General features: G+C 41.2%; 1 protein-coding gene across 1 annotated transcript in view; it reads right to left on the reverse strand.

Annotated features, from left to right (window-relative positions):
* LOC104076782 (MICOS complex subunit mic25-a-like) overlaps positions 1 to 19,976 on the reverse strand; it is a gene marked incomplete at both ends in the record, with an annotated part of 75,042 nt that extends 55,066 nt beyond the window's left edge. Inside the window, 4 exons of the mRNA XM_009577780.1 lie at positions 15,331 to 15,475; positions 17,718 to 17,787; positions 19,028 to 19,160; positions 19,865 to 19,976. Coding sequence (XP_009576075.1) covers positions 15,331 to 15,475; positions 17,718 to 17,787; positions 19,028 to 19,160; positions 19,865 to 19,976 — 460 coding nt within the window. The remainder of the gene's footprint in view (positions 1 to 15,330; positions 15,476 to 17,717; positions 17,788 to 19,027; positions 19,161 to 19,864) is intronic.
* Between the last annotated feature and the right edge of the window lie 996 nt (positions 19,977 to 20,972).

Genomic DNA, 20,972 nt, shown 5'->3' on the forward strand with positions numbered 1-20,972 from the left:
ATGGATAAGAGCCACTAATAGAAGACAGAGACCAAAAATCCTTGACTCTTCTATTGCCTGCATTTAGCAATCAGCAACTGCCTGAGTATTGTGTGAGACCCAAAGCACTGCCGTGTATTACACACTTATCTCTGCAAAACCACCCTGCACAACTGACAACTTCCAGGCAGGGGGGAGGGGGAATTGTGCAGCTTTGTGATAATTAAAGCATAGACGAGTGTCACTGCTGTAGATAATTATGCATTAGCAGTGAAATTACTTAATGGAATGAAATAAACTAAGCCAAATGTTTTGTTTTAAAGGAAATTTAGGGTCTGCAAAAGGTGCCCAACTGACAGCCCAGGAGAGCAAGAATGACAGTCCTCCGTCATTCACAAAAATGATACGACACCGCAACAGCCTGGCAGGCTTCCACCTCCCACCCAGGCACGGGGGGCGAAGCAGAGGGAGAAGCTAAAGAAAATTTCAGCCTCCCTGGTCATTCAGGCTGTGATCTGTCTGATAAGCACCCACACAGGGACCAGTCAGTCACTAAGTAGAGAGGAATAACGACTGGGGTAATTGCCTAAATAAAGATACCAGCTCTGACGAAATGGATTAATTCAACCCACAGATCTTCCATAGCCCACCTCCACAAGCAGCCATCAGAAAAAAAAAAAAAACATTTTTAATCAGTGACAGTACAGGCAAGACTCCAACCAGCAACAGAAACAACAGGATAAGTAGGCACATGGCCCACAACAAAACCACCTCCTCCCACCAAGCCCACGAGGTCTTCCCCTATCTTCTCCTCTTGCCGCAACAATTGCGCACCTACACATACTCCCACCACTGCTCTCGTCTGGATGGCTCTCAACAGCATCCTCCTGCTTGTTAAAACAAGGACTCTCAAGGTCAGTCAGAATTTATAAGGCAGCCATTTCATCTTTTGTGCTTCTCTGGCTACATTCCTTCCTAAAAGCTGCTGAACGTTGGAGATTCTGCTGGGTCTGAAAGCCCTGCCAACACCAGGGCCAATTAGGAGTTTCAGGATGATGCATATTAAAGTTATTATAGGAGGCAGTTATGCAGCCAGAATAAATCTTAACTGAACCTTTAAGTGGTTTTTATAACTCTTGTTTCTCCTTCTTGAAAACAGATGAAAAGATACAAATCTCCTCCCTAAAAATCTGCAGGGATTCCAGCCAACCACCAACTTCTCCCTCAAGAGAAGATTCTGCCCTCAAAGCAATAATTCATTTCGTCCAAGGCCAGCTACATCATCTTTATGTTTTAAACTCCAAATCACTCAAATTAGTCAAAAACTTACAATATCAACGAAGACTGACCTGAGATACTGCCTTTACAAAAGCACTGTGTATACATCTCGAACTTTTGCTGAAAGAAACTCCAGTGGTTTTTCAGTACAGGCGTTCTTAAACGGTCTACACAGTCTGACTGCAGATAGTCAAACGGACACAGATATTATAGTCAATTTTTACAGACCAGAGTTTGTAGGTAGTATCTAATTAAAAGGCTAGGATGTAGGTCAAAACAGGGAATCTTAAAGAGGATCTGAGGAACAGAGGCAGTGACATCAGTTTTGACAGCGAGCATGAGATGTCATTAGGACAGCATCTGCCACTTGCCTCCCACCACTTCCAAAACGAAACTTGCTCTCAGCAGCAGTTACCTACTCCTCCAAGAAGTACTACTAGAAACCAAGAGAGCCGAAGACCAAAGAGAAATCTGAGGTGGCTGAGAACATACCACATCATTTGTGTGGAAACCTGCACTGTCTTCACGACAACCTTGTCCTCCCCTCTGCAGCCTGAATACACAGCAACTTCACAAGCTGCTAGATCCAGGCATTTAAGCATGAAAGCAAGCCCCAGGAACCACGGTGAGAAAATGGAAGATAGAAGCAGGCTGATTCAACGTACATCTCCAGTTTGTAAATTATGTCAGTACATAGTGGCCTCACAACTCCAAATGATGTATTTCTATAGAAACCAATGAACTTCAAAAACTTAGGGTAAACTCATCCTGAAAAATATTATGATAAATCCTGGAGAAGCTAGAATCAGAATGAAAACAAATGAGCAAAAACTTTGAGACATTTCATTGGTATGCAAGCAATTTGAGGGCTCAGCAGTCCCCGGTCCGCCCCTGGAAAGGAGTCTTCATGGGTGTCCCTTCACTGCCACCTTCAGGAAATACTCACCGCTGCTTTGAAAGTGCTCTCGACACAGCAGGAAAAAAGTATGAACTCAGCGAAGGCATCATCACTGGCATGCAACCGAGATGCACATTAAAAATCTTTAGCTCCAAAATAAGAGTACTACAGCTAGAATCACATCCCAAAGAACTGAGGAGCAGAGCATAGGGTCTGCAAGATCAATACACAGAGCAGCCGCCAGGCTGAGCAGTGGTTTTGACCCCAAATAAGATATATAATTCATCTCCCAGATTCTGCACAAGGCAGGTGATAGATTTTTCCAGATCCTAAATTCAAAGGGGTGTTAACGAGGATATGCTGTTTATGGATTGTTTATTAGACTCCATTTGCATCTTCACATTTTAAAGGCTCACTTGAAAAGCCAACAAACTCCCTCCCTCAAAAATAATTTAAAAAAATAAGCAAATCAAAACTGCTTTGCTAATGAAAGCGCAAAGTTTCATAAGAATTCAGAGTTGGTAGAAGTGAAAAAAATAATGCACAGATTAAAAAGGACATTCTAATATAATTTATTTATTTACACACACAGGTACCCAAGATATACCTTAAGTCTCTGGGCAGTATATTGACTTACCAGTAGATGACATGAATTATCAAGCAGGAAACTTAGTTCCAAATCAGTCTGCATCATAGCTCTTAAAATAGGCAAATGACTTGCTGAACTGTACAGTGAAGCCTAATCAAGCTCAACAGCAACATCTGCTGGCCCACAAGTAACTGTATGAAATTAGTCTAATTATACGGAAGTTAATTATTAATTCTTACAAAGATGTGAATTTTTACTGCAGTTTAAGAATGCCCAGTAAGACATATTTCTTGTGCAGAAAGTAGACATAACTTCTAAATATGTGTGCAAACAACAAGGCAAAATTTTGCCTACACCTGCATGTAGTCAGAAAAATCTGTCATCTACCATTACCTGCCCACTGAGATACTTAATAGCAAAACAGTGAAATTAAGAGGGGTTAAAATTCATGTGAGACTATGCTGGAGGAAATCTCTTCCGTCCAGCCGCTTCAATCCCATCTGAAAAACACCCATAGTAGCCCTTGAACTACTTTCTTTCCTAAGGGAGCAGCCCGCATGTGCGAGGCCTGAGGCAGCGAAGTATTTATCAACCACACTAGTCCCATCTATCCAGAGGAGAACGGCAGCTAAGACCATTAGAGCTCTTTTCCCTCCAGGTGCCTTAACATATTCCTTATTAACCTTAGAAAATAAGCTTGCTATGACAGAATGACATTATCGGAGCAGGAGCATGGCTAATGGTCCCCACTTAATCTGGGCACAAACTGATACTCTATCTTGATTAACTACAATGAAAACTCTTATTTCTCCCCAGATGCATAATTTGATGAACTACTTCTAAACCGTTCTAAAGAAAAGAAAATGCAAGTGGCTGGCAACAGCTTCAAGATTGCATTTAGACCTTCATCACAATCTGGAACAAGGGCAGAGTGACCCGAGAGCTGGCTTCTGAACACAAGCTTCTGAACAGCCATCAGATGGGAAAAGGTGTTGACGCATCCCACTTCTGTTACCAGTAAAGGAACAGTGTCAAATTCTTACCTGACCACAGAGAACCACCTCTTTCTACAGGTCATTGTATAACAAGAAATCACAGGCAAGTAAGTTTTTAATAGAACTCTACGATAAACTTCAGTAGCACAAAGCTTAGAAAAATTACACTGCAAAACGCTAAGATTTGAACAGGAAAAGGCACACTGGCTGGTGGGGCAACTTTTTAAATGATAGAAAACTATAGACTGGACTGACATTCATTATCTTTAAAATTTTAGTTTGCTTTGCAGTTTAAAGCTCTCCATGCTTTTTCAAGTTTTGTACTTGAAACAGAATTATTTTACCCTGAAAAATTAGGCAAAAGGATTTAAGAAACATGCAAGTTTATTTGCAGCTGACATAAGTTTTTGTTGGTGGTTTTTGTTTGGGGTTTTTTTTTTTTTGGTTGTTTTTTTAGGGTGCTGCTTTGTTTTGTTTTGTGATGGTTTGTTGTTTGGTTTTGGGGGTTTTTTTGTTGTTTTGTTTGTTTGTTTTTTAAACATACCCTTATTCCCAATTTCCCTTTTTCCACATGTAGCTGTTAAACTAGGAGAGCACATCATATGAAAATACAAAAATGACTGATTGCTCAGGTCCTCAGCTGGGAAGAGAACAGCTTTTGTAAGGAACCATTTGTATACTGCAAGTTTGGAAGATACAGAGGGGAGTCACAGTATCAGCTTGACAGTGCCGATTACAGCTATAGCAAGATGAACACTGAGGAACAAATCCATTCTGCTCAGAGGCTGGAGAGAAGGGAAAAGGAGAGGGAAGAGATACAAGGCTATGTGTTTAGAAAAAAAAGGGGCTTGAAGTCATCTGCTAGACAGTGAACCACTTTTTCCATGGCAAAAGCATTAGGCTGAAGATCCAGTGAATATACGTCGCAAGCTTTCAGTCCTAATTGGCAGAGCACTGGTTATTTAACAAATGTATCCTTAGTCTAATGTACTATTCAAGTAGGTATTAAACTATGGAGCTTTTTTCTTTTGGACAGTAATTATACATAGCCCTGCTCTATCTGTCTGTTTGATCAATTTTTACTCTCGACTCCTACTGCATCATCCTTCAAGTTTGCCCATTATCACGAAGTCTTCGAGGCTAAAAAGGCTCTAAACCCCCAGTGTAACACGCAGACAGGAAAAAAAAAAAGCCAGCTAACTCTCTAATTCCTTCCCTCCCTCATAAGCTTGCAGGTATTCTATTTTCATTGTCTAAAAATCAAAGAGAAAGTCATCAGCTCATTTCCTCTCCCTTAGTACAGTCCCTTTTAAGCTACTTTCCATCATGTTTAACTCAGTATTCATAAATAATATAGATAATTGCAGATGGTCATAACAAACAAGCAGAGAAAGTATACATATAGAGTACAAACGAAACAATAAAAATTCTGATGTGCTCCAAAAGCAGAAGGAATTCCTGGCAAATAGCAGCAGTTGCATCCAGGTCCTTTTTTCAGTTGATGTAAGGCAATCGTAGAGCCAAAAATAATACAGGGACAGACTTTAGACAAAGCTAAACAAGAGTGCTGGCAGCTCACTTCCCCCTGAAGCACGTATTTCCTACCTCCTCCCCACGTGCAATACATATAGCTATTTCTTCCCTAAAAATCTGCAGTAGGAAGAGGGAATTCTGCTCATGGAAAGATAGGTTTTAAACTGCTGAAACTTCAAAATATATAGGCAGCATGCAATTAGGAAGATATTATGCTGACTGTAATAAGAAACTCTAAGAGAGTCCACCCAGCTGCCCAAGAGTTAACATTATGCGTTTCTCATCAAAACCTCTTCCAAGAGGTTAAGCACACAATAGACTATCTAAAGCACAGCTAGAAAGGCTGCTTGAAATTCCACACATGTGCCTCAGCAATGTATTTCTATTAATGTCCAGTGTGTGTCAGCGTGAAGATAAGGTACCAACATCATGTCCAACCAGCCAGCTGGAGAATGGGACACCGTGTAAAACATTGTCTGATGCTTAGAATCCCGGAGAACAGTGGCGTTTGCAATCTCACCCGCTGCACACGTGCCTGATAACGCCACCAACGAGGAAAGGTGGCAGGAGTAAACCATCCTGCGGTTTTGGGAAAGCAAAAAGACAGAGAGAGAAAGAGGGAGGGAGAGGGAAGCAAACAAGAATGAAAAACTTAATCAGCAAATAGAAGCAGGTTTGAGGATGCCCAACTGTAGCAGAGGATATAAACAAACCGGAAAAAGCCTCAGTGAAGTTTACTCTTCATATCAGCTTGCTTTAACTTTTCTTTAAGATGAGAAATAAAGAAATAACATCAGTGCTTATTTTGATTTCTACCATCATACCATGTAGACTCAGCTTCATCTTCTACTACGATCCAACAAAGCTATTTGTATTGGGAGACTTGTGGAAGACATTGTATTTGAGGAAATCTGATCTTGAACAGGACACCTCTGCTCTGTTGGGCTTGGTACTTGGGGCTTGAGAAGCCCGTATGTTACCATGAGCAGCTGCTGTATGGAAACCCACTGGAATACCCCGTGCCGGTCTGTGCTGTGCACTGACGGGTGTTATCACACAGATAACACTCCAACCCATTAGGAAACTTCCTATTAGTGAACTGCTTGCTAATATAATCTGTAACTTACCTATCTTTGAGAAAAGTAAACTGTATGTGGATGAAGGGCTGGAATGTAGTGATTCTGACCAGGAGACCACTGTGCATCGAGGAGGTGGTGATCCACAGAAGAGTTAACTTGAGCAGGCGCATGCCTGGCTGTGCTGCACGTACAGATACAGCGTGGCCTTCAGGCCTGTCTTGTGCTGCACAGATTCCTCGGCATCATAACAGAGGAGCCTGCAGGCTGCTGCCCCTCGGTACTGGCCCCTGTGGGACCTTGCCTTTATCTAAAAGAGCAGCAAGATGTTCTCATGTGAACATCCTTTATGAACAGAGTTGTTTTCTTGTAATATAATTGCTCAAATGATAAAAAAGCAGGAACCTCTCCATCGGCACAGCATGCCGTGGGAAAATCCATTCAGGGTCTGTCCAATGCTGCATGAGAGCAAGGCTCCCAGCATCTGAAGCGACACAAGATTTACTTGCTATAGTCCTCTTTCTATTCTATCTTATTAAAACAGCTCTTTTACTAAGCCACTTGTCAAGCTTTTCTTATTGAGACCCAGAAAGAACCCTGCACCATTTCTCTTTCATACCCACCCAGTGCAGAACACTCTGCCCATCCGAGGTATCTTCTTTACCACCCCCTCTGTTGTCAATGAGGATCACGTCAAGACATACACATTAAGTTCCAAGAAAAGGTGGCAGAAGCACCAAAGCTAGTTTTCATGGCATTTAGGAAATATGACAGAAATGACATCCAGTGGCAGGTCACCTACGTCACATTCCCATCACCTGAGAGTGCAAGAGCAACTGAAGTGTTCCATTTAGTGCAAACTTATTTCCTAGCTATTTTATTAGCCCTTTACATTAATAATCTTGCTCTTTTTTCAAGTAACACTTGAAAATTTTCAGTGATCAGGAATCATTGATTCAAGATTCAGACGCTGTCATTTTTTAGATAGAATACAAAGAATACTGGAAAGCTATCACCAAATACTAAGTTAGATATATGTAATATTCCAAACACTCAAAACACAGACAAGCAAAATCATAATCCAAAAATAAAGTTTAACCAAGCCAGTAGGAACTACACTCTTACAACACACTCAGCCTTTATACCTATGACAATCTCATACCACAAACCATACCACATTTGGCTAATACTGGCTCATAGGAAAGGAAAGCCTACTGAAACACCCTGATGCATTACCACATCTCTGTTGCTTATGCCCCCAAAATTAGCTGCAAAATTAGAACAGAATACTACTACTCCACAGTAGTCTGGCAGTAAAAAAAAAAAAGATGCAGTACTACCTTTGCTGGACCATTCATGGAAAAATGTAATATATTATTTTCTTATTTCTTTACGAATTGAATATTTTGTAGTTATAGATAGAGGAAAAGGAAGGCTAATCTTATCTTTTGCTTCTTAAATGACGGAATGGCTTTACAGTAACCCTAAGTCAGAACAAATGAATCTGGAAGAAGTTTCTGTAGAGTATATGAACTTGGTAGACAAAAAAGAAGTGTGAAATATGGGCACAGGAGAATTGAAGGCAAGACAGGGGAAGTAGGCAGCACCACGGACAGCTTCAATTTGTTGCAGCTGTAGGATTTAAAAGGAGGCCAACCTTGTGATAAGGTTCCTTGGCCCAAGAGACTACAAAAATGAGAAGCTCAAACAACCATCAGCTGCTGAAATCTGCAAAAACTCTCCAAACACAAATTAACCTTCGGAGTCAGGAGATAAAAGACTAGCTGCAGAAATTGGAAGTTGTTAAAAAAAATGCTATAAATGTCTGACAAATCATAGCAGCAGTGGCAGGGAAAATAAGGAGACATACGCAGCATCTTACCCTTAGCCAGATAACACCTTTGCCTTCCCTCAAGAGAAGATGGAGAAAGAGGAGGTTTTCTTTTGGTTTGGCTTTGTTTTTACTTTCTGGGTTCGTTGTAGTAGACATTCTCCAAAATTGCTTTAGTTAAATTTAGACCTCACTGATGCTCCAGAGACCGGAAGTTATTAGCCTGCTGGAAGTAGAAGACATGTAGATCCTCACCATGCCAGGTTTAAATTTAATGCAAACCTTTCCAAAGTCCACCATTTAATACTGCAAGATTACTTTCTATAGGGATCCCTTAAATGTTTAATGGTTTCATAAAAAGAAGTAATTCCTTCACTGCAGAAATGCACCCACTTCTATAGTAGAAGGTAGCAGTCAAAGAGGAACCCAACTGTGGGGGAAAAGGAGGGATGTTCCGGCCAAAGATTATAGAATAACAGACCACTAACTTTAAAGATTCCACACATTAATACATTTTCTTCAAAAGAAAGTCTAGAGAAATATCTCTTAGTTCAGACAGCAAGAATGAGAGGGATAGAAGGAACAAGGTCTGAAGCTACTCAGCCTAGCTATTTAAATCCCCCTACCAATAGCTTGCTACATTTTGTAATAAATCTTTAAGGCTTAAACCAAAAAACACATCTTTCCGTTTGTATCAACACATTTAAAAGGCAGTTTTATTCAATTAGTGAAAGCAATCAAAAACATTGCATTGCAACTTCTAGCCAAAGATAATGCCACTCCTGCTAACCTAGAGTTCCCTAGCTGGTTTTGCATGTACTAAGGGTAGGTGCATGAGTGTTTGACACACAGCATGTGAATGCTCTGCAAACAGCCAAACTGCAGGAAACAACGCTCATCAGGAGGTACTGCCCCCACAGCTGGCAGTACCCACGCTATATGTAGGAATTAATGTTTAGTAACTAAATGCACCAGTCATTTTCCAAAGAAAACAAAAATTAATCTGAAGAAAAAAAGGTGTCATTCCTTTAGTAAACACATGTAGATACTTGTTGCTAATCACTGTAACACCAATGAAAATCAAACTTGGAGAAAAATAACTGAATGGGCTTTTCCCTCATTTTGTACTATTATTAAAAACAAGCCTCCATACTTTCTGATTTAGATCAATGTTTTCTGCTTCACCCACAAAAAACTTCAATCAAGAAATATTTACAGAAATTAAAGAGCCACTAAACACTAAAACCCAAGATTTGTGTTAGCAATGTTTCCTCCCAGAACCAACCTATTTCCTACATATAGGCTTGCAACTTTAGAAAGGGAAGGGTTTTAGCTCAGGGTGCTACATTTTAGCTGCAGAGCAAACAGGACCAACAAAACTGGCCCTGATGTGAGCAGTATCCACAGACAAGTTTTGATGATAGAGGCCTGACCGCAAAAACGGCAGTCTCACTTTACCGATGGCCCCACACCGTCACAGGTTCAACAAACACCATGCTACCACTGGACCTCAGCCAGTCACTCCAGCTTGCCACAATGATATGAGATTACGCACAACAAAAACCCCGTCTAATCTAGAGATCCTTACCTATGGTTAATCAGCCAGGATGAACCTGATCCCCAGCTTATCACAAAGGAAATGAAAGCCTTAACAAAACTAAACCATGTTCAGCACTGTTTCTAAAAACATCTTCAGTACCAGCTCAGCTGCATCTCCAGCTGAAACTGCTCAACAACAGTGGGCAATTCACAGCAAAAAATGTAAGCAAGATTGGCTTGAAGCTTCATTGATGACCTGAAACCTAAAGAAAACTTTCTATGAACGGGCCAATTGGATCATTCCTCCACCCCTACAGGGCCAAAAAGAAAACACTACTCCGCCTGATCACTCCCCTACTACCACCAAAATTCTCCTCCATTATATCAATCTATGAATGGGCTGTTTATGCTGCTTTCAGCAATTTTAAGCAATTTTACCTCCGCATTCTTTGAAATGGAGAAGAAAACATACCAGTTAAAATGTCAGCAGATCAATATACACTAAATCAAGGATGGAAGTGTCCAAAAGTATGCCACAGGCAAAGCCCAAGAGTTCAGAATCCCACATTTACAAGATGACACCAATATCAAAACCCACCAAAGGCATTCCCAGTCATGCATTCTTCCTTCAGCCCTTCTCTCCTGAATGAACAAGAGGAGATGAGAGGCTCTGAAGAGCAAAGAGATTACTTCTGGGCAAGAAATCATCTTAAAAGAATCCAACAGCCTATGACCAATTATAATCAGTTACTGGAGCAACCAGAGATGGGACAAACCTTAAATCCTTGTATTTCCTCCCACACTCATATTCTGGGCCATGCTAATCACAACAGTGCAATGCTGGAGCCACCAGAAAGCAAACGTTGCCATCCAGCAAGCCAGTGGGCAAGGTGCGACTAGAAACACTAGGAATGGTAAGCTGTCCGTAATCAACAGCTGGAGAAACATTTTCCCAGCGATTTAGGAATTCTGTGTCCAGCCTGTTTTCACACAGCAACCAATGCCCGTCAGTCTTGTCTGAAAAAGCTAATAATAGTGCAAAGTTTGCCCTACCATTACCCCATTTCTGAATTCATTCTTTCAAAGGGGGAAGGAAGACGACGACTTTTGGTCAATAACTCTGACAAAGCCATTATCCTAGGGGTATTAAATGGGGAGATAAGAACTTCAGGGCTTTGCACAAATCATATTAGTTCAATTCTCAAATCCGGGTAATGCTTCTTTTCAAAGTATTAATTTCATTTATTCTATTTGCTCTCCCTCTGTCCTGATAACACAGGCGCACATGGCCCCTAAATGAGATCCTCCTATTTTATAAGTTATAATCCTCCCTTTCTAGAGTAGTAATGAGATGTCTTCGCTTAATCGCGTTTATTTCCCCCCCCCAGCTTCTGCTTTTCTCCATCCCCATCCTGCATTGATTTGTTTCAGAGGTTTCAGCGAAAACCATCAGGCGGGGAGTCACTGGCTCCAAGAGGCTCATGATGCATATGCTGCACAGCCTTAGGAGATTACAAAAGCAGAAAGGAGAAAAAAGAGCAGCTTTGCTTGCAAAGTTTCTTTTGTTGGTATGAAGGAGAAAAAAAGAAAGCCAGAAGAACTGAGAAGTTGAGAGAAAAGGTTTTGATTAATTGGAAATTAAAAAAGAAAGATTCCTGGTATAGGGGAAAGATGAGACTATTCACAACACAGTGAAGCAAATAACTTGACTACGACAACTTTGGAAGTTCCTCATACTAGAAATAAAAAAGGCTTTAAAGATAGCTGTATTAATTCTTGGATATTTCACATGAGACTTAAGGCATGCTACAAGCATTAGTTAAACACCGTAGGCCCTGCTGTGAAGTACTGTACATATAATCCTTGTTGTATTGCAAGTACCCACAGCATTAAATTATTCAGAGAGTCCAGTCAGCACCATGATCCTGCAGAGCTGTACAAACAAAACATTTTATCTCTAATACAAATTGGTGAGAGTTCTTCCACAGCAGCTTAGCAGACTACTTCCATTTGAGCCAGTCCCACATGGTTAATCAAAAGCCATATTCACTCAAAGAATGAAGAATGCTGCAGTGTTTTTACTTACAGAGCCGTTACGCTTCTTAAACTAAAACTTTAAGTAGTTGTACTCAAAACCTAAGGCATCTAGAAGCTAAGTACCTTGTTCAAAGTCATTAAAAAAAAGAAAGATCAAGACAAAAATGTAGAACAGGACCCAGGTACTTAACTCTAAATCCCTCTTGTAAGCAGTGCACCACTTCAAGGAGGGAAAAAAAAAAAACCACCACAAAAAAAACAACAATAAGTTTTAATCTGTACCCTACCCCATAAATGATGAAGTAACTGGCCCCAGAAGCTGACAGCAAGTTCCTTATCAAAGGTTAGTTGTAGTCCACGTTCTCTTCATGAATGTGCATTATACAAGACTGAAGAAGTGCTTCATGGCAATACTACCAACAATAAAAGTCAGTGAACGAAAATCATAAAGAACAGATTAAATGACAAGCGACATTCAGCACAATCAAAATGAAATCATTTCAAAATACAGCTATCATATCTGGATTTATGGTCTACAAGTGGTGAGGTTAAAGGAGAATATTGCAGCACTACTGGAGACAACTGTACAACAGAAGGCTACTAATCCCCAAACTATTGATATGTTAAGGGCACAGGGCAGCTCAAGATCTTACTGCAAATATTAAAAAAAAAACAACCAACCAAACAAAACAAAAAACCTTCCTAATTATACATGGCACGATTTTCAATTTTTACTAAATTAAGTGCTGCTAGAAGCAAATTATTCATGTGTTACTTCTTTCATGGGAGTTGCCCCCTTTTTCTCTGGCTTCCCTAGTAGATCACAACAACAACAAAAACCCTGAAAGTTGTTCCCTTACAAATTTAAGCAGGCAATTTCCAGTGCCATCTGCACCTGGACTACCACTAGGTACCTAGAGTTCCACTACTATCTTCTGCCTGAAAGAGAAGACTGACACAGAAGAGATGAAAGAGCAGCTCACACCCATTATTTGCCTCATACACTAGGGCTAAAAAGCAGAATAGTAAGCAAGAAACATTCAAGCCCTATTTCAAAGGAAGAAAACAATACTGGAAGACAAGGACAGATATGATTTGAGTAGGACTGAGACAATACAATAAGGTAACCATGCCCAAAAGGAAACTGTAGCGAGATAAAGCAAGTCTGATAAGGATCCCAATAATTGAAAAGGCTGGCAAAAACAGTTCCTGCTTAGGAAGACAACTAGAAGCCAACAGACAATAGTTTTGACCTCATCTTTGCAAGGACAGGCTAGACTACTCCATTTTTAAGGATCCTAAATTTATGACTGATCAAGGGATAGTTTAAGAGCAATTAAATTTAACAGTTTCTCTTTCTTGCACCACATTCTGGGCTAACACTCCATGGTCACTATTTATCTTTTATGGGTTACACAAGGAGAGCCTGATCAGATTTTTGCAGAGCATCAAGTATGCAATATCTGGGTATGTGACATTGCAGGATTAAAAGCTAATTCAGATAATAGAACAGCTTTTTTATGTTAGAGGTCAGGTCCCAACCCATTTTAGAGGTGCCCACTTTACACTTCACAAATATTGCCTGACTCTGCTAGTCACGTTTCTCCAGGATTACTCTGCACCTCACTGCAGGAGGGCAGGGCTCTACTGAGCCGGACCACATCTTTAGATTGGACAATAAATTCACTAGCTTCTTCCCCACCCTCTTTACAAAAGTCCGTTAATTGCATTCATAAAGAAAATATTCTCTTTCTAGTGGAAAGAGAGTTGCATCTGCTGACCCAGAAGTCCTACGCAGAGGAACGGCAGTCACCTGCCTCAAACACCACTATTCCAAAGCTCAGCAATCATGCAACTTCCTGTGCTTAGGGTACAATCTGCCAAGAAGTTTCCTACGACACAGCAGCCGTTCACAACTTATATCCAGGAGAGCAATCTCAGAGACGTGCCAACCCAACCACATGCAAACATCACCATGGAGTCAGAAAGCACAAATGGGTCCAAAAACATAAACGGGCATATTCATGGAAGACAATTTCATCAAGGACTGTTAACCACCAAGGTGAAAACACCTCGTCGAAGAAGCTTCTAAGCCCCAAAATCACAGAAGTTGCCAGGGTATACGGGTGAGAAATACTGCTATACACCTGCTCTGTTCTCATGTTCTCTGTAAGCAGCTGCTACGGATGACTATCAGATATGGGCTATAGCTAGAAGGCCCTTCTGACTGAACCACTATGGCCGTTCTTATACAAATTTTATTTATTCAGCCCCCTAAAATACCTTCATATTATAACCTCAAAATGCTTCACAGCCAAGTCACGTGCCTGGGTAAGCCATGCCTATTAGCATTCAACATATAAAAAAACCCATGCTCATAGAAAGGTTCTTCAGTTAAATCAAGTGCATGCGACAGATCGGTAGGATGGAAGAGACACAATAAAGACCATCATTACTCAAGTCTGTCCTCTCCCTAAACCATCCTTTCAGTATGTACCAGGCAAGGAGAATTACTCTTCGTCTAGTTCTCTCAACGAGCAGTTTCAACATCAGTCTAAATGAACAAGCAATTCGAGCTCACTGTGGCAAGCATAGTGCCACCTCACTATCACACCCCTACACCTCATACCACTGCAGGTCAGGAAAAAGTGGCAGTTCCAGTAAGACTCTGCATTGCTTACAGGCAGTACACCATTGCATAGTAATGCTAGTATTTAAAACAAAACAATATAAAATAGTATCATGTGAATATTAAGCACCAATGACAACCCCAATCTACTGTAGTGATACAAGCCTTTTGCTCTACTCACTCTCATCTCACTGTACTTCTGCCTCCATCACTGCTCTTCTCAGCACTGGCATGACAGCAACCCAACAGGGTTAGGCAACACCAAGGTGCCTGACTAATAGTAATGGCTGCAGCAAGAAGTCCCCAAAAGTAAGTCTGCCTACTGGGCAAGGACAGATTGATTTGGGAGTCAGTGGTGTATACAGAAGAGGTTTATGCTTGCTGGTCCTAAAAATCAATCTTAAGCCTTCTTCAGAATGTTAAACCTTGACAGTTTTATAACAGTTCTTCTGCTACCAGCATCATAAAAGACTCAAACAACAGAACTCATTATTACTTTTTATTAATTTGGGTATTTGCACAATTATACTCTAGAAAACCGGAGAAAAGTTTCAGGACAGATCAGGTCAGCAGAATCTGATCCTGTATGTATTGAAACATTCATTGCATACACTTGATAGTTTAAAAGAGTTCTCTCTAGCTCAGACAATGACCCCATATATACACACCACACTGACCTGCCACAGGTAAAGCTGTCCCCAGCACAGTCATTGCTTATGCCTTTCCCTGCAAGCCTGGCCTTAGCATCACCAATGACACGCTGCAAGTATAGCTTGCCAGCTACACTGTAAGCCAAACCCAAGTGATGAGTTGGGAGGTGATGAGTGCTTCAGCCTAAATTAAAGTTTCTAAGCTTGTCACACAAGTGACATTTAATGAATCCTCTCAAGCAGAGAGATTTTAGCCTGTCCTGTATGGAAACATACTGGAGTTTTTTGTTACTCACCAGCTGGGCCACTCTCTGCCTCTCTTCGTTAGTGTTGTTCCTTTCCCGCTGAAGGGCAGTATTCAAGGCCTCGCTGGCTGCTTCCCTTTCTCTTTTGGCCAGCCGGAGCAACTCCTCTTGGACCAGTGCCTGTTCTCGCTCATACCTGTATGAGCACCAAAGGCAAACAGAGAGAAGGTGATCAGCAGACTTCTGGCAATAGGGTCATGGCTTAGCATGGACTATCCCCGCCTAGAGCTGAAACACAAATCCATAATCTATTTGACACGAAGTCTGCTCACAGCCCCTCCATTATCAGCAGGAAAAAAAAAACATGACCTGCAGCTTCAGTGAAGTACAGCTCTGGCAACAACAGCAGACTTAGCACTATATAAGCTTATACTTCAGTTATATTTAGCTCTATTAAGTATTTAATTATCACCTGAAAACAGTGAGAATAGAAAGTAGTTAGCTAGATAAATAGACACTGCTTTGGAAAAGATCAAGGGATGTACAACAATAAAAGGAGTTAGCCTATCTGACAATGCTGCTTTTCTGCTCTACAAGTGAAAGAAAATCACACAAAATGCATGCAGCAACAGCACTGAGAGGAGGCCTTGTCAGGTCCATAGCCTGGACACCTGAATCTCAGATTGCCACGAAGGAAATTTTGTCCAATTCGAGCCTTGGAAATCCCACATGCAAGCAAAGAGAGATTAACAGTGAATCTGTGAATCACAGAATAAATTAGGTTAGATGGGACCTTTGAAGGCCATCTATTCCAGCCTCCTCCTCAAAACAGAACTAACTTTAAGGTTAGATCAGGTCGCGCAGGGCCTTCTCCAGTCAACATCTGATGATCTCCAACGGTGGAGATTCTATATCCCTCCTGTGCAACCTGTTCCAGTGCTTCACTGCACTCACTAACTGGGGTTTTCTGCCACCCTCTCCCCCCACAATACCCAGGCAGAATTCCTTGCTGTGATTTGTGTCCCTTGCCTCTTGTCCTTTCAGTGTGTACCCCTGAGAACAGTCTGGCACTGTCTCTATTTTACTATTTTAGGAAGTTGAAAACAATGGTTAGATTCCTCCTCTTCTCCAGGAAGTTGAAAACAATGGTTAGATTCCTCCTCTTCTCCAGGCTAAGCCAATGCAGCTCCCTCAGCCTCTCTTCTCCCATGCCTCTAGCTTGCCAAGGTCCCTCTGAGTGGCAATGTTGCCCTCCACAGAGCAGTGACCACTCCCTCAATTTGATGCCATCCACAAACTTTCTCAGGGTGCACTTCAGCCCATCCAGATCTGGTTCTGGTTCCACAGTTGAGCCACACACATACAAGCTGCTCCTCCCTTTCTTGTCTTCCCTGCTTACCTTTCTGCTGCATTTCTACCTCTACCTCTCCTTTCCCAGATCAGATATTTGGGATCCAGTTCAGTAGCTCAGCACTGAAAACTGCCAGCAATTTCAATTCCACAGTTCCCAAGAAAGTGAACCAGCTTTCCAGAGACTTTCTTGGTTGCATCTCTGACTCTCCTAAGGACAGTGTGATTGATGCAACAGGGTTTTGTTTCAACAGGTTTGGCCAGTCAGCTGTAATATTAAAAAAAACACCACACACAGAGACTGCTTTTCATTGTTAACAGGAAAAGACCGATCTTTACAGCGTTTTTAAGAACACACAGATAGATCAGACCAGTAGTTTTATAACAGAAAGCTACTGAGTTACACAGAACTGAAGTTCTCACTGCCTTGCAATGCCGAGAACTAGGAGATTGCTGTGGTTCTGACAAAGAGAAGAGGACAGTTTTCTTCTGCAATTTTTTTCTCACCCTTACCCCATCTTCACAGGTATTTCTATCTTAATAAATTAAAATACCCTTCGATGAAAAATCCATAGCACTCTATATTGGCTGACAGGCATTATGTCCAGTCTAGGAGAAGGAGGAGGAATGGAATCAGATACATAAGATGGATCCAATTATTTTAGGTACAAATAGAATTAAACCCATCACCATATTTGAGATTCCAAAATCCCTAAGGGAAGTATCAGACAGAGACTCCTACACTCGCCCCAGAAAAGGCACTGTACTCAAGGTTATGCTCTATTGAACTTGTGTGGCATGTGCATTGCAAGACTTCTGTAGTTACCAGCTCTTTACATTGGTCCTCCCTGTTTCTCCAAACACCAGTCCAATTGCCCACAGCTCCCCTGACTGCTTTTTTTGGCTAAGGACAGGCTTTCCTTAAAAAAAAAAAAAAACACTTGTGTTCCATGGCCCTTAACTGAAAGAGGCTTCAAAGGGGATTCTCAGGCATTAAAACATACAGTCATTGCACTCAGACTGAAGTAAAACATATATATGGTCCAAAAGGAGCTAAACTATTGTCTTCTTCAAGAACTTCACCTCACCTCCTGTACAGTTCCTGCTCTGCAGCAGAAGACTTCTGACCAGAGTCACCTGGCATTGGTGGCTGGATTCCTAGAAAGAAGAACAGAAACCTGTGACAACTATAATACAAAACACAGTGCTTCATCACATCATAAGTTATTTGAGAAGAGGAGAGTATTTCACATGTGAGTGTTAGCTCATCAAGAGAAAAAAACAATACACTTAGAAAAGTCTCAAGAAAATTTAGATTCGATGGATGGAGTTTGAATTCATGAAACAGAGATACTGACAGCATCGTCTTCAACAAGGCACACTGAACAAGGCATGTTACAGAAACTTCTAGGTAAGGATGTTAACACCTCAAACCCCTGGTTTATACTGAAACATAAGCACGGTTTTAATCCTACTTCCCACTTCCTTCCTGTAGTTCCATTAAGTCTTCCCATTGATCTCCTATCCTGATTTTCCTGGTAGTTACAAGGGATCCCACAAGTGGACATGAAATTATTTGACTGAGTTTAGGCCATCCGTAAGGCTGAATCCACTTTCAGGAAAGATGTAGGCTAACAGCAAACAAATCTTTAACAGAGAAGGCCTGGTTCCCTAACTTCATGTTAGTCTGGATGCCTTAAACAAATCCACACTGATAACATTTATCAACAAAGTATATTTGAGAACCAAGAGAAACCAAATAGTTTTCTGACCTGTAAAGAAAGGTAAGTTCAGAAACCAAGCTCTCACCATCCACTTGGAAAGCTGTGCTTAGTAAGTCTATCCTTCCCTATGAGCTTATACCCAAAGAACAAAAAGCAGTATTTCCCCCACCCATCCACAATATACTCCCTGTGCATGGAAAGGAGACAACAAGTCAGCTTGCCAGGAATGAAAGATAAAATAAAAAATTTCTGCCTTGCTTACTGCACATTGATCTAAAATCCTAGAAGCGTTCACAAAGCAATACAACTTCATTAAAGTATCTGGGAAGGGTGGTATTCCAAAGGTGGAGAAGGAAAGGATCTAGAAAAACAAGTTGTCTTACTTAAGGTCACACAGCGACAGAACTAGAACCATAGCATTTCAACTTCTCCAATTGCCAGGTGACATGGCTACCTTTCAGAAACATAAAGATGTCATCACAGGACCGTAATATCCAAGGCATTCAGTTATGCTGATACCTATGCACATAAAAGTGTCACAGGCTAATCAAAGAGCTCCTCTCACAACAAGGTAGTCTTGAAAAGATACAAGCATACTACTTAACATCCAGTGGCAGCACTACCGAGAAGTGTGTCAAAACAGTCAGTAGACCTGAGAGGGACTCCTACAGTACCTGTAGGAGATTTTGGTTTCCCTTCTGCAGCTGGTGAAGATGGAGCTGTGCCATTGGATGAACGGGGTGATCTCTGGTTGTCCCTTTTACTTTGAGGAGATTCTTTCATTCGGTTCACTACATCTTCAGAGAGCTGAAACATACATAGGAAAGAAATTAACCAATTCAACTCTTAATGCATATATATTTCAGGATAAAAGCTCCCCATTTTTTAGTTTCCAGGCTACTGCAAAAGTATTGCCAGTTACCTCATTTCAACGGCACAGTCCTTCAAATCCAGGCAGTGAACATCTGTACATTGACTTTACTGATAGGGTATGGTTTTTTTAAATGTAAGTGATAAAACCTCCAATCTACTGACCCTAAAGGCTTCACTGGACAATGAGAATGAGTCTTCCACAAACACTAACAAAGGTGGAAAGCACTGCTAAATAAGCCAACCGCTTGAGTAGGGACGTATTTACCAGAAGTGGAAGGAAAGGAGCTAAGCAGGCTGTAAGTCCGTCCACCCATCCTTCTTCTTCCCCCCATGCTTGCTAACCCAGCTCAGCATGGCAGAAGTAATGCAAATCATACGGCAGAGAACAGCTGCACAGCCCTCCCATTCACATAAGGCTGCAAACAGTTTTGCAATCTCAACTTCATTCTCACTCCCTTACTTGGGTCCAAACCCATGGAAAAGAAAGAAAAGTTAACTTGAAGTTTTCTGGCTATTCAGTCCAAGGGGTTTCTCACAGCACTGTTAAGACTGACCCCTTCCTCTTCCCAAGGTCAGAGGTTCTGTGCTGACTGTTCTGGCTCCAGAACAAAACGAAATGAGGCCGTTTCCCCACCTACGTTGGTCACAGTAGAAGGCAGATTTTCAGCTGTTCCACTGCTACCCAATTTAACAGCTTTTTTAATATCTACGTTATACATTGTTATCATGCCAAATTCCTGCTTATGGGAACTGGTTTTTAAAAACACAAACCTGTAAAAAGCCAGACTTAGTTAAGAGCAGGCTCAGCAGAACTACTTTTAGATACATAGCTGCAAAAAGCAAATAACCTCTTTGGTACTAAGAATGGGGAATAATTATTTTGTTCCACAAAACAAACCAACCAAAAAAAAAAAAAGGAAAAGAAACTGTTACCTCAAGAACTCAAACAGAAAGGCCTACAAAGACCACAGCTCATTTAACCTAATCAGCTGTCGTGAGATACATAGGGCATCTTCATCTTGAGCTCCTGGAGGTCATAAACAGACCAGTAACAATGAACCCACATTTGTTCCGTCAGCATCTAGCTGATGGAGCAGCTAACTAAATTAAAGCATCAAACAAATTGCATCGATGGCAGGTGAGGGTGAGTCCTCAAGGGGCCCCCACCTATATCCTGTAAAGAGAAATCAGGCAAGAACAACTTTAACCTCTGTCAAACACTTTAAAAAGGAGATTGGCACAATCTTAGTTAACTTTTGTCAAATGATTAGTCAAAATGGGATGAAAAATAAGTAACCACAGCAAAACTCACTCTGCAAGCTCATTTCAGATGAATCTTAGGGGAAAACCAGATAAAAGTATGAAGAAACAACAGCAATGAAAATGGTGGTAGTAATAAAAAAAAACTTAAATAACTGATGAAAAATAGGGAGAGAAATGTTGACGGGGAAAAAAAGTGTTCCTTAATGATACCACTATCATTCTCCAGGGCTTGTTTTCACAACACATATATGTAGATGTCAGATCAAAGTTCAAGAAGCAGCTTCCCACTACCCCTCCTAGAAACACCCCTAATCCTCACTAATCCCCACAACCTCTTATCTCCCTGCATGTTCAGACAGCCGTGCTTTGCCAAGGCTCTTGGGCAGAGGTGTCTCCTCTTGGATGCCCTCTGAGCCAGGCAGTGTCTTTAGCATCAAACTGCTTGCAAAGCACAAGGCAGGAGCAAGATGGGGTCATTAAACA

The sequence above is a fragment of the Fulmarus glacialis genome, unplaced genomic scaffold, assembly GCF_000690835.1.
Source record: "Fulmarus glacialis isolate BGI_N327 unplaced genomic scaffold, ASM69083v1 scaffold4675, whole genome shotgun sequence".
NCBI lineage: Eukaryota > Metazoa > Chordata > Aves > Procellariiformes > Procellariidae > Fulmarus > Fulmarus glacialis.